The 14169-nt window shown below is 49.5% G+C and overlaps 1 protein-coding gene across 1 annotated transcript; it reads left to right on the top strand.

Annotated features, from left to right (window-relative positions):
* Positions 1-6514: 6514 nt before the first annotated feature.
* Positions 6515-12119, top strand: LOC127323894 (transcription factor BIM1). Its single transcript, XM_051351993.2, has 11 exons — positions 6515-6718; positions 6843-6950; positions 7684-7932; positions 8936-9148; positions 9292-9421; positions 10233-10302; positions 10383-10517; positions 10621-10834; positions 10930-11071; positions 11236-11365; positions 11667-12119. The coding sequence occupies exons 1-11, from the start codon at positions 6706-6708 to the stop codon at positions 11778-11780; spliced, it is 1518 nt and encodes a 505-aa protein (XP_051207953.1). The 5' UTR covers positions 6515-6705; the 3' UTR covers positions 11781-12119.
* Positions 12120-14169: the final 2050 nt, after the last annotated feature.

The following is a 14169-nucleotide window of genomic DNA, read 5'->3' as shown; positions in this document are numbered from 1 at the left end:
GATCAGCAGCGATCTGTTTACCTCGATCCATTGCGTTGCTTGCGATTGATGATGTCGAAGATCTTGAACGTGCCATCGAGATCAGATCCTTACGCCTCTAGTTCCCACAGACGGCGCCAATTGACAGGGTATTAACTTGTCAATGCCTATGGATTGTAGGCTAGGGTTTAGTTGGAAGTAGAGGGCAAGTAGATCTCGAAGGTTTCAGCCGAAAAGTACTCGACGATTATGAAACTAGGGTTTGTAAAACAATGATTCGATCCTCTCTGCATCCCTCGACTCCCCCCTTATATAGGAGGTGGAGCCGAGGGATTCGTGCTGTACAAGTTACAAAGTCCGGGAAGGTTTCTAACTCATCCCGCAAGATTACAAATAAGACTTTCTATTACAACTCTAGCTTTCCTAATATCTTGGGCTTCCGAATCTTCTTATTCTTCGGGTAGCGGGACTTCAGTAAACCCCGGGTACTATCTTCGGCAGGCCCATTTAGGATGCCTATGTCACCGACACATACTTCTTCTGTTCGTCAATGACTCGGATTTTTTTTACCAAAAATAGTAGGAGGCTCCTAGTGTGGTACTATATTAAAACATCACAATATTTACATCATCTAGGGTGCATACACCCACTTTACAAAATTTATATAGAGTCGATCAATAAACAAAGAGATTGTACTTTCCAGGTTTTGGCTAACCCTGAATCTTAGAAGATTTATTGAAATTACTCTTGCCTTCCATGAGTCTCTTAATGGTGTAATACCTTCAAAAATTAAATTATTCATTTCCTTTCCAAATTTCCCAGGCAGCAATAATGAAAATTTCAAAAAACAGAAGCTCTTGAAATTTTGACTTCGCCTAACTGATTATGTTAAATCTTCCAGCACCATTGATCCGACAAATGTTTATCTTTGACCAACTATAGGTACTGAAAGGGCAGCAGAAGAATAGATGCTCCATAGTTTCTTCATCGCCAGAGGTACATAGGGGACATTGAAAATTGTTGCCAATATTGAAATGTCTTCTGAGTGACTCAGGATTGTCATGTATCTAGATAACTAGCCCCTTATTTTTGAATGGAGGAAAGCACTATTTTCAGTTTGTACCTCATGTTTTGCTAGAATATATTGTGTGCAGAACCGGTCCGTTGTTATATGATTAGAAGAGATGTAACATCCTAGCCCACGAGAGTGGCCAAATGGCTCCGGAGCTACATGTAGCTCGTTTTGGAGAAATTCGAAAACAACATTTGAAACTTTCAAAAATATCATAACAAAAATTCTTGATGTATATAATAACAAAGTCTACTAGTGTGCACAAAATCAGTCTGAAATTCGTTGTATTTTGATCTCAGCGAAAATGACAAATGTATGGATCTAGGTGTGATGAAGAGTGCACATTTTGAAAGTTGAAAATTTGTTATTTTTGTGTAGCCTAGAATACAACGAATTTTTAATCGAAATTTTTTTATAGTAGTAGAGTTCAACATTGTATGCACCTAGAATTTTGTTTCAGTTTTTTTTTTTTGAAACTTACAAATGAAATTTTCGATTTTTTTTTTAAAAAACGGCCACCATGGAGCTTGTCCTCCAATCGTGGTTTCTGTCTAGCCCACATCAAAGTTTTGCATAGTGATGAAACCGTGTGTGCATGCATTTATAAGGGTGAGTATATATATGCGCTTGTGAATGTCTGACTATATAATGTGCTTTACAAAACAAAAAGACAAGACTTAGTGTTGTACTAACCTCAGTTTTCTTAATATATAAGACGTTTTGTCAGTTTAAACTTTAAACTGAACTGCCAAAATATTGCATAGTATTTGGAAACGGTAGGAGTAGTACACTGGTGTGAAGCAAGATCCAGCTTTTAGAGCATCCCCACTCGTTGGCTCTCTTCACGCCCAAATCCGGCGAAATTTTCGTCCGGATTGGACGAAAATTTGGCCTGGGGGCAGTATATTTCCAGTCGTGTGCTCCCAAGCGGCGTTTCTCGGGGAAAAATAGGATGGCCCGGGGAGTCCGGACGAAAGAGGAGACACGTGGGCGTGGGCGATTGGTTTTGCTCCATCCGGAGTCCCCGGGAGACCCCCGAGAAACCGAGGATGGCATGGAGAGTCCGGACGAAAATAGGCTCAAATCCGGACCAAAACGAGAAACCGGGGGCCTGACTGGACCGTTTTTCGCCATCCGAATGAAAAAAAATGGTCGTGGGGACTTCTGGGGGAGATGAGTGGAGATGCTCTTGAAGCCGAAAATAAGCATTTTGGGGCTTACTGCCACAGCCGGAACTCATCCGTTCCGTATTTTGGGTCGCTGCGTGAAAGGGATCGATCGACGTTTTCTCTCGGCACGGGTAGCCCGCGACTTGAGACTTGAGGCATTCATGTGCTGCCGCGGGGCCCGCTGCACCAACCGTCACGTGATCCCCTCCGGCGTGCCGCGGCCGCCCATGATCTCATCATCCGGCAGGATGCACCACGTCCACTGTTCCGTACTGTGCTAGACACGGCCTCTTGTTTTGTTGCAAATCAGGCTCATTTAATGTCCGCTTGAGCATGCACTGCACTTCTTCCACTGTGCTTCTTTTATCGTCTGGTCACGCCGCGCCATCCATGGATGGTGTCCGTCCCGGTTTACAGGGCCTACGCGTATCCCAATATCGTAAATTTGACCAATATAATATAAGTTTTACAATATAAAAATTATACCATTAGAAAGTACAACATCTAAACTTTCTAATTATATATATTTTTTAGTATATATATTATGTCATGTTGGTTAAATTAATGATTTAGAGATACACGCAAGACCTATAAACCGGAACGGAGGTAGTAGTACTTCCCTTCCATAAATTTGTCCGAGATTTATGTAAATTTGAATTTATGTAAAAACTTGTACTCCCTTTATTCCACTAAAAGTATCTCAACTTAGTCAATTTTTTATGTATCTACATATTAGATACTGTCTATATATATATATCTAAATTCTGATAAAGCTGGTGTTGTCGGAGCCGCAGATGCGCTAACTGCTCGTGGCAAAAAACGACTGTCGTAGATTCCTAGCGTGTCGGTGTTGACGTCGTGTGCATTTGGCAAGCGCAATGGCACGGCCGCGGTTCTCGTGAACACGAGGTGGCATGCTACCGCCGGTCGCGGCTAAGGACGACGACCGTGGATTCCATGGTGTTCATCCGAGCCAGCGCGGTGACGCGGCCACGCTTTTAGTGGAGGCGCTGGTGAAGAACACCTTCGTTCGGCGTGGTGGTCGCCCCTTTAGTCGTGGTTGGTGTTATAAACTGGCACTAAAGGTCCCTCGTCCCGGCACGCGTTTCGTAGTCCACGTGAAGGACCTTTTGGTATCGGTTTGTATTATAACCGGGATAGTCTCGATTACGCAATCGAGACTAAAGCCTCAAACAAACCGGGACTAAGATCATCTCCAGCCGTCTGAGACCCCCGGGCGAAGTCCGGATATAAAATAAGCTGGATTGGATGTAAAAAGGGCAACATTTTCCCAGTCGCACCCCCAACATTCGCCCCTCAGCGGCGATAGGTTCAAAAACTCATCTTCCCGCTAAAAAAGAATCACCAAAGTCCGGCGATTGGATCAGCCACATTCCGGCGATCGAAACTGAAACTAGACGATTACAGGCTCATGGGCGGTCCCATCTTGAGCCTCGTCTGGCGCGGCATCGGGTGGCGAAGCATCAGCGTCTGCAGTTGTCGCAGTGGCGGGAGTTGACGCTGAAGCGGTGGACGAATCAGCCGACGGGGGCCGGAGGATTTCTTGGCGATGGGCGTCGTACCAAGCCCTCGTCTCCTCGTCCATGTTGGCGTCGTTGCCGCCAATCAGGAACGCCAGGTCAGTGTTCCTCTTCTTCGCCGCGGAGGTTTCCTTGAGTAAGGCAATCCGGACACCCTGGTTGGCGAGCATCTCCTTCCGCCGCACGTGGTGCTTATCATCCCTCCCGGCGGCGTGCGCCCTCGCGTCCACCCAGCACTTGTCGAAGGATGCCTGCAACCTATCAGATGGATGGCCGGCCTTGTTCTGCTCTTTCAACTTCTTTTGGCTGAGCTCGGGGCAGCCCGCTGACGAGGCTGGGGCTGGAACGTCGGGGTTGTACTGCTCGCCCTTGGTGAGATTCCTGTGCACCTCCTTCCACTTATCACACTCCTCGATGCGGGCGAACACGTTGAGGTACTTGAACATCTGGCCATCGTTGTCGTCTGCGTACATGTCGAGCGTCCGCCGCATCTGCAAAAACAGGCCGACGATTCAAGATTAAACCTCGGCCGATGTAGAATCGACGGAGGAGCCACGGCGAGTGAGCATACCTTGGCTTCAAAGTCCTCGCCGCTCACCGGGCGTGTTTTGATCTCCTCCTGTACGACGTTGCACTTGCTGCGCGCCACATGAATGATCCCCCAATGGGTGCCCATTGCATTGTCGCCGCGTACCATCATCGTCTTGTTGAAGTATGGATCGATGAGTTTGCGCTCGTCGAACGCCACCTTGAAGCGCTGCCAGTATGTCTCGAAGTTCTGATTCACGCCGGTGATGTCGTTCATGGAAACGGTCTTCCAAGCTTCAACGAGGCACTCCTCTTCTTTGCCCGTCCATTTGATCCGCGACTCGGCTGGTGGCGAGTTCTTCTTCCTTTTTTTCTTCCCCTTGGACGACGCCTCTGTGGGTTCAGGCGCGGGTGGTTCCTCTTTGTCGGCGTAGGTTTGTTCATCTTCTTCGTCGACGTCTTGAGTGCCGTCGATCTGATCGTCCTGGTCGAGGTCCACGCAGCCCCGCGACGACTTCCGTCGCCCTTGCCTCCTCTTGTGTGAAGAATCCCGGGCTCGACGGGGCGGCTATGGAGCCCGCCGTGATCATCTCTTGTATCACAGTCTCATTCAGCGGCGGCATCCCGGGGTTGGAGAAGGAGAGCGGCCCACGTCGCAGGGCATGCGAGATGCCCTCGTACATCGCAGCGTCGTACGCCGGCGGTGACGGCGTATACCCCTTCGTGCCGGCGACGTAGGTGTCCTGAAACATGGTCGTGGCCGACGAGAAGGTGGAAGGAGTGTCGATCATACCTTGGGTCGACCATGGCCCGGGTAATTGGCCGACGCGCGGATGGCCGAAGTTAACGGAGATCAGCCTCGCATGTTCGTTCGCCGCCGCCACCCTCTCCGTGTTACACTTTTCCCCCCTCTCCGCCCTGCCGCGAGTTTCGTTCCGCCGCCCACTCCGTGTTTGTCATGCCCGACGGCCTCTGTTTTGGTGCCCGCGACTTCCTCGCCTTCGGCGCGCCATCGTCGGCGAGCTTCTTCGGCGGCATGGTGGTGGATGGGAAGAGGAAGAGCTGCAACTGTGGGGGAGAATGGCGGTAGCTCCTCCAAAATTCAGCGGGGAAATGGTTCTATGCGGCTCATTTTGGAGGGAAAACGAAATTAATGGAGGGAACAACCAGTTCTGTCGCCGATAACGCGGGCCCGCTCAACGTTTCGTGCGCTTTTGTTTCGCCCGGAGTCCCCGACCGGGCATCGGAAGCCGGGGATGGCCTGGCCTCTCCGGATGGATGAAAGGCTAAGTCCGAGAAAAAAACGAGGAGACGGGGGCGCGACTGAACCGTTTTCATCTATCCAGATGAAAAAAAGGCGTCCGAGCCTCGTCGGGGAGACGCTGGAGATGCTCTAAAGCTCTACTATCTCCGTTTCAAGGAATAAGGCGCACGCGTATTCCAAGACGTACTTTGATCATAAAAATTGAGCAATAAAATGTTTATTAGATTATATGTAATTAGTATCGTTGGATTCGTATTGAAAATCACTTTTTAATGATACTAATTTGATACAAACAATCTTTAGTCAAAGAAGAAGCACGTGAAACAAGGATACCTTATTTGTTGAAACGGAGGAAGTATTTTGTACTAGCGGGGTTGAAGCATGCACCCAAACAGTCACAAGAAGGACAAAATCATTCTAACCGTATACAAAGTCACAAAACAGTTTCAAATTGGTCACATTTTATGTCCGGCTTAGGTGCCTGCCATGGAAATGCCCTAGCCGAGCCTCAAAATCCAGATCAGTCGGTCACCTAATAATCAAACCAATAACGTTAGAGCTACCTAAAATTCTTTAGGGGATAAACTTACGGACTGACGTGGGTTGATTCTGTTGGTTCGGATTTGGTTGCTTCCCGTGATTTTAGAAACATAATTCCCCCAAAGCACCACGTAATCCCGTAAGATTTTTTACGTAACAAACTTCCCGTAACTCTAGCATTATTATAATCAAACCCTACACTAGAAAACAGAATTTACCGTGGTTCTTCGGTAGCCCCTGGCGTCAACGCCGCGGTCGTCAACCCACGCCCAGCACGTGCCCGGTCCCCACTCCCCCAGAACCGTACGAGAGTCTACGCGCTCGTCCGTCCCGGCACCGCTAACGGCCGTTACGGTAACGGCGTCGGGGAGAGAGAAAGTCTTGTCGGAGAGAGACGCCGTATAACAAGGCCTCGTTGCTTCTCGCAGAAGGGAAAGGGGGGCGTCGCCTTGGAGCAGAGATCTCTCCTTCTCCTCTCCCTCTCACACATCTCGCTTCTCCCAGGCCCAGCCCCGACCACGCGCGCTCCCTCTCTCTCCCACCTCTCCATCACGAGACAGCGCGGCGAATTGCGCCGAGCTTCTACGCCAGTTCGCGGTGTAATGCGCCGCCATGGGGCTCCAAGGTAAGCTCGATTTGGCCGCCGCCGCGCCGCCTTCTTTTGGCGGTCAGCTTCTTCTTCTTGTTCCGTGGAACGATTCGTCGTGGGTCTCAGGCAGGATGTGCGTGCGTGGGGTGAATGAATGCAGGAAATAAGGCGACGCACGACTTCCTCTCGCTCTACGCGCCGGCCGCCAAGGAGTCCTCCCTGCCGCAGCTCCCCGGCGCCAAGCCGCCGCCGACTCCGCCCGCTCAAGGTAAACACGCGCTCGCGGCTCCCTCCCTGTTTCTCTCTCTCTCTTTCTACAGGCCGGGGTTAGGGACCTGAGAGACGGTTTTGCGATTCTGCTGTTGCTGCGCGTTCGTTCGGTTCATGAGGGCGTGGGGCGGATCTTTCTCGAATTTGCCAAATTCGGCCAGGTCTCGGGTGGACTGGGAAGGAGATAGGGGATTAATTAGCAGTTTAGCACTAGGAATGCTCGTGCCCGTTCTTCTTGTTCAGAATTACAGCTAGCTTTTGCGTTTACTTCTCTTTCGAACGTGGTTAAACCAGAGGTACGACCAACTAACGAAAGATTAAAGAAGCGATCACGTGCTGATACCAGCCAGCCAGGAGGGTGGATGCAGTCATGCGGAGTGCCGTCCACGACCTTCCTGCATGGCTGGCTTCGCGAATTTTATTTGGGTTTCAGAGTTTTCTTCCTCTTGCATTTTAAAGCCATTTGCGAGATAAATGACTACCAAAAAGTTCGGTTTATTCCCCCGCCGACTCGCCGGAACCACCCGGTTTGCTGCAAGTTACTGTCATTTAGTATAGCTCTAAAATAAATTTGTCCGAACATGTTTGTCTCGTGTAGTAGTGTAGTTATGTCGTGCATGCTGTAATTATTATGTTGCTGATATCGTACTACGTGATATGGTATACCACTGGTGCATATACAACGATTTGGACTCTGAAATCTGAAGCAAGCGAGGTATTGGCTGGTGCAGGTTTCCTCCTCCGGACGCACGACTTCCTGCAGCCGCTGGAGAGGCCGTCGCAGTCGCCGCCGCCTCCGGCTACAGCCCCGCCGCAGTCGCACACCGACAGCAAGCAACAGCTCCACAGCCAGCACGCGCTGCCCGGCGGCGTCGGCACGTTCAGCATCAGCCACGCCTCCGGCGTCCCCATCCCCGCCGCCGTCAAGCAGGAGCCGCCCTTCGCGCTGCAGTGGGGCGCCGCCGCCGCAGACCCTCGAGGTACGCTCGCTCGCACCCGATCGGACGTCGTGGCCACGTGACCCATCGGCGCGCGTGGCCGCGCACCAAGCCTTTTACCACCAGATTGGCTCGCTAGCTAGGCTGAGCTTGTGCTCCTCGTGCGTGCCGTCGACGGTAACACCTGGACGACGTGGACGGCCGCTCGCGGTGGTTGCGCCTCTCCTTTCCTTTTCCTCCGGGTGGCGTACGAGTTGTGGTCGGCACGTCGAGCTCGGCGCCCATGGATGCGACGCAGCATGGCCATCCGCCGCCGTCGGGTTTAGCCTGGAGATGCGTGCGGGACTGCCGTTGGGTCGTCTCATCGCGTGCCTGCTGGTGCGCTAGACTTTTTTTCTGCGTAGAGGGTGCTGGTGTGGTGCGCTAGCTTGTTGTAGGGTGGGCGACGCTAGGTCGTAGGCTTGGCTGGTGCTGGTGGGTACGAGATGGGATGCGTAGAGCCCTGGGCCTGTGGGCCTTCTGCGGGCCCGTCCTCGTGGATGGGATGGAGGTACGCTGTGGATGTGGCCCGTCGCGGTCTTGGATAAACTCCACCTACAGCAACACACACACCCGGGCAGTTTCGGTTTCCGTGAGCTGAAAATAAATAAAAATTCCAACAAGTATTTATTTGAGAGGAGGCCACTAAAAGTAATTTAGATACTAAAGAAAATTGCGTGAACTTGTGAAACAGCTAAAACGTACTATTACATTTCTGCACGGAGAGAGTAGAAGACTGCAGTCGAGTAAATGGAATGATATTTGGAGAAATCCTAAGATTTGATGGGAACATTTTCCAAATGTATTCCTTTTCGCTGCACCATCCTTTGTTTCTCCATTTCTGAACATGCTAAAATTTCCAAGCAGCATCTGTAATTTGGGCCACCGGAAGATGTTAATTTCCGACCAAAGTGCTACTCGACAAAAAAGCATCTTCTTTAAAATAAACCGGACACAAAGCTAAAAGGCTTCTTCTCTTCTCTTTGCCGGTTTGCCCACTCCGCAGGCCACCAGTGGACGCTCCCCTTCGCCACGCGCGGCGTCAGCGTCGGCGTCGCCTCCTCCAGGCCGCAGAGGCAGCAGCAGCAGCCGGCGACGGAGCGCAAGTGCGGCGGTGGCGGCTTCATGGACGCAGCCGCATCCGGATCCAGCGGCGCCGCGGGCTTCGACGACGAGGACGGCCTCGCCGCGCGCCGCGAGGTCTCCTCCTCGCTCAAAGGTACGTGCGTGCTGCCTCAATTCCGGCCCAATCCCTCTCGCGCACGCGCGCCGACGGACTCGTTTGGGCGCCGGGAGCGCGAATGCGTTCCGGTTTCGGGTCGGATTTTGGAGCTGAATTTTGGGTTTCTCGTTGGGTTGCAGAGCTCGCGGTTAGGGTGGACGCCAAGGGCGGGAGCTGCAGCGGCAGCGCCGGCACGGACCAGCTGCCTAACACGCCGCGCTCCAAGCATTCCGCCACCGAGCAGCGACGACGCAGCAAGATCAATGACAGGTGCGTTCCTCTGTCTCCGCCTGTTCGTCGAGGAACACGTTTCTTCGTTTCGATCGGCTCTCGGGGTCCTCATTTCCAAGTGTATTGTGTCAGTGAGCATGCTTCCAAAGTAGTTACTTGTTGCATATAGTTTGGGCTCTTCTTGTAGAACCAGGAGCGATGGCTTTTAGTGTACCAAAATCTTGACAATGTACTGGTTTCCTCTCATACAGCTTAGTTTGACTGATAATTCAACAAAAAATGATACGGAGTTTTTTTTTTTCGGAAATACGATACCCCTAGCTTCTTCATTGATTGATGCATACATCCTCATTCAATTAATGTAGATGCATGGTTAAAAAAAAATTGTACATGGAAGTTTTCATCTGCAACTTGGAGGTCCATTTGTTTTAACTTGAAAATAGGTGCTTGTGATGTAATAATGCTGATTCTGGTAATCTGGTCATCTTGTAATAACTACTTGTTCGTCGTGTCTGTAGTCAATTTCTTAGTTTTCTTAAAAAACTACACCAAAATGCTAAGCAACAACCATCAGAGTTAGTTCCTTAGTAAATTATGTAGTCTGTGGATGCGGTGGTCACAATACTGATCAGTGCGCAGCAAGGTCTCCATTTGTCTCCAGAATTGGTTTCAGAGTACAATCATTTAGATATGGTTTGACCAGGTAACAGGTTATTATACTGGCCCAGTGTGCTGGGCCTGAGAATACTTGAACAAATAACCCTTACCGAATGCGCTGCTCTAGTTTGGAGTTTCGGGTTTATTGCCATAGCTTTGCTTGAGCTAATCTTCCACTTCAACCATTTTGCAGATTTCAGTTACTAAGAGAGATCCTGCCACATAATGATCAAAAGAGAGACAAAGCATCATTTCTCCTAGAGGTAAGACAGTGGAACAATTGCTTCAGTTATAGACTGTGCTGCCTGTAACATCTTGCTTACTGGCACCTACTGTAATGCAGGTTATTGAGTACATACGTTTCTTACAAGAGAAGGTGCAGAAGTACGAGGTTTCATATCCAGAATGGAACCCAGAAAATGCAAATGTGGTACCATGGGCAAACATGTACTTCCGTTCTTTCTGGAAAAATGGGCAGGTAAGTTTGCATACTGCTAACATTACCTAGTCCCATACTAGTTTGGGGCTTGCTGATGAGTTTCCGACAAACTCAATCACCACATTCCATCCTTTCTCTGCAGAACAAGGACCAATTACCTGGAGATACTCTGCCTGACCCTTCACAAATTCTAAAGAATGGTTCCTCTCCTGGTTTCCCTTTTATAGTGAAATCTGATGACAATGACAATGTGGTTGCGTCTGCGGTTCCTTCAGGTGCGCCAGATCAGGCAGAGGCTGATCCATCAGCTAGTATGTCTTACAAATCAACTGAAACTCCAAGCCCCATTATAAGAGGTACGCTTTCCGCACGAAGTATAGTTTTGCAATTTACGACTATAAACTCCTTCAGGAATAACCGTCTCTAATGTTCATCTGTTCTTATTTTATAGATAATGTTACATCTCAGCAACAAGTTCATCAGCCAATATCATCACCTGCAGAGGACCGTGGGATAAACAATGAAATGTTCAGCAATCCTGAATTGGCAATCGACGAGGGCACAATCAGCTTATCAAGTCAATATTCCCAAGAGTATGTACTTACAATGTATTGCAGTAATTAAAATCACTTTATGTATTTTTCGTTTTATTGCACTATTGCCCTCTCTTGTTTCCAATTGTATTTGCAGCGCTAAACACACTGTTTTGTTTCTAAATATTTTCATACATCTGAATATTAATTTTGTTTCATAACAGGTTGCTCAGTACATTGAATCATGCACTGCAAAACTCAGGTATTGATTTGTCCCAAGCCAGCATCTCAGTGCAGATCAATCTTGGCAAGAGGGCTACAAAGAGATCTGATGCTGCACCTTCTGTTTCTACGGTATGATTCCTTTGAGATATAGCAATCACACAATTAAGAACATAATATATTCTGAACGCAAGATGGTATAAGCATCCTATTCGAATGCCATTTTGTGCTATATTTGAAATTGGATCTTCAATCTGTACACATTTTTTTAGTTATAGATGACCTATTTGCTTCCAGTATTGCACAATGTTGAGGGCTTCAGGCCGTTCTGTAACACAACTTGGAATTAGATCATCTTTGCATGCTGCACTATTTATTTCATTTATTTCTATGGAATTCCTCTTTTACAGAGTATGTCTGTTTTACATTATAGGAGATTGTAGACCCAGCGTGTAGTAGTAAAAAAATGGATCATCAGCTAAGGTTGGGTGATGGTGTTCAAGAACATCCACGAGCAACAAAGCGACACAAGTCACATAACAGCTGAGGTTATGCCCGTTGAAAGCCAAGATGGTCCAATCATTTTTTGCTTCCGCCTTGCTATGGAGTGCCTGAAGCTGTATGTATATCATGTTACCTGTGACATCTAGGCAAACCAGACCTTGATGTATTCTTTCATTTGATCACTCCTGCCATTCTAGTCCCTAGGAAAGGAAGGAAGCTTCCGTTGCAGATTGTGAAGCTGCTTTTGTCCATATGCTTCCATTCATATGAGAAGTTTCAAATTTCTCCCCTGTCTGACAGTTCTTATGTAACATAATTGGATGTGAACAATTCCGCTGATTCATGCTGCAGTGTAACTACATCCCAGAAGATTGAAGTTTCACCATTGTGTTGCAAACATGCAAATATGTTTCTAGGATTAATTGCAATATGCCCGTAATGTACAGTGTGTTTCCCTCTACTTCATTATTTTCAGATGTTACTCCTAATATTTTAGATGTCATAACTCGTAAGAATGGGTGGGACATATTAGGTTGGGGACCAGGGATGGAGAAGAGGGGACCAGGTTATGTGTAATACAGAGAATAGGTTGAGGTTTCACTTATTCATATAAGCAGTTGGTTAGACTCCATAAGGACTGCTCCAACCACTGTTTGGATGGTGATAGAAATTGCTTTCACCCCCGCTCCGCTCCCGTGCGGTTGAGCCGGGCCGCACCGGAGCGTCCCAGATCTGGCCAGCCGCAAGCCCCCCGCCACCTGTGGCCGTCGTCGGGGAAAGCCCTGACGGCGCGGTGGCGGCGGGGCGCCCTCCTACGCGCGGGATCTGGGCGGCCCGGCTTCGGCGCCCTTTTCCGACTATTGCAGCTCGGGGGCTGGCCGGACGCCGGCGGCACGAGGCGGCACGGCTGCTGCGTGTGGTGGCTCCTCCGGCAGTCTCCTCCGTAGAGGGTGGGGGGGCTCTCGGGCGGTGGCCCGTGGTGGGCGGCCCGTGGTGGGCGTTGGCAGTGGCGGCCGGCGTGGCTGCGTCGGGCGGGTATGGAGGTGTTGCTGCCTTTGTGCAGCTGCCATCATGGTGCTGGCGGAGCCGTCGTCGCCGATGTGGTTTTCCTCCACGTGGTGTGGTGGTGCTGGTTCGGGTCGTCGAGCTCTCCTTTTCTGGTGGTCGGTGGAGTGGCTGCGAGAGTTGCCTCCTCCTTACATTGCTATCAGCCTGCAGCGGGTTGTCGTTGGGGCTGGCGGATGCCGTGGTTTCACAGTGGCGGCCATGGTGGTGACGCGCTTCCCACCCGGGGGTCGTCGTGGCAGGGTGTGGAGCTCCTCTGTCTTGCCATCAGTGGCGGAGGACGCTGCTTCCGTCTGCTTTGGTGTGCCCCATGGTGATGCAGATGGCGGCCATGGGTGCGGTCTCCTCTCCGATGCGAGGTGAGCCGTGGCAGTGGTGGTGGCGGCGTCTTCTTGCCAGTTGGCTCTGGTGTCGGGTCCTTGGTGGGGATCTTCGGCGCGCGGCGGGTGCTCTATGAGGCGGCATGTTCAACAGTTAGGTGTGGCGGAGATGCGCATGTTGAGATGGATGTGTGACCACACGAGGAAGGACCGAGTCCGGAATGATGATATACGAGATAGAGTTGGGGTAGCACCGATTGCAGAGAAGCTTGTCCAACATCGTCTAAGATGGTTTGGGTATATTCAGCGCATGCCTCCAAAAACTCCAGTGCATAGTGGACAGCTAAATCGTGCTGATAATGTCAAGAGAGGACGGGGTAGACCAAACTTGACATGGAAGGAGTCCGTAAAGAGAGATCTGAAGGACTGGAGTATCACCAGGGAAAGAGTCGCGTGGAAGCTTGCTATCCATGTGCCAGAACCATGAGTTGGTTACGAGATCTTATGGGTTTCACCTCTAGCCTACCCCAACTTATTTGGGAATAAAGGCTTTGTTATTGTTGTATCATATATGTGTTTGTTCATAGTAAGATTTATGTCATGCTATATATATATATTAAGAAGAAACATTAATGCACATGTGGCATGTAAACAAAACTCCGTCCTTATTGATATAGTCCATTGATTAATAAGATGATCAATGTTTCCTGATCATGTGACCAAGTAGTTATTAATAATGGAGACATGTTAGTGAACATGATGGACAGACCATTAGGTATTGCAATGTGATCAGGTTACAAAGTCCAACTTTGCGATGCTATCATGAAATGTTGTAACATAACCCTTAGACCGTGAGACTATATTTAATCACTATCACCAGCCACTGCTTTGACATCATCAACCGCTGCACCGTAACAGGGTAGTCATAAAGGTGGTACTCAAGTATACCAATGGGGTGGGTTGAGGCGTATGAGTCAAGAGGAAAATTTGTACATCCTATGATGGATAGATATGACAAAGGGCCCACTCGGTAATATCATATCATCA

This window comes from Lolium perenne, chromosome 7 (assembly GCF_019359855.2).
Source record: "Lolium perenne isolate Kyuss_39 chromosome 7, Kyuss_2.0, whole genome shotgun sequence".
Lineage (NCBI taxonomy): Eukaryota > Viridiplantae > Streptophyta > Magnoliopsida > Poales > Poaceae > Lolium > Lolium perenne.
Note: the sequence above shows the minus strand (reverse complement) of the source record. Positions and strands in the feature narration are given on the sequence as shown.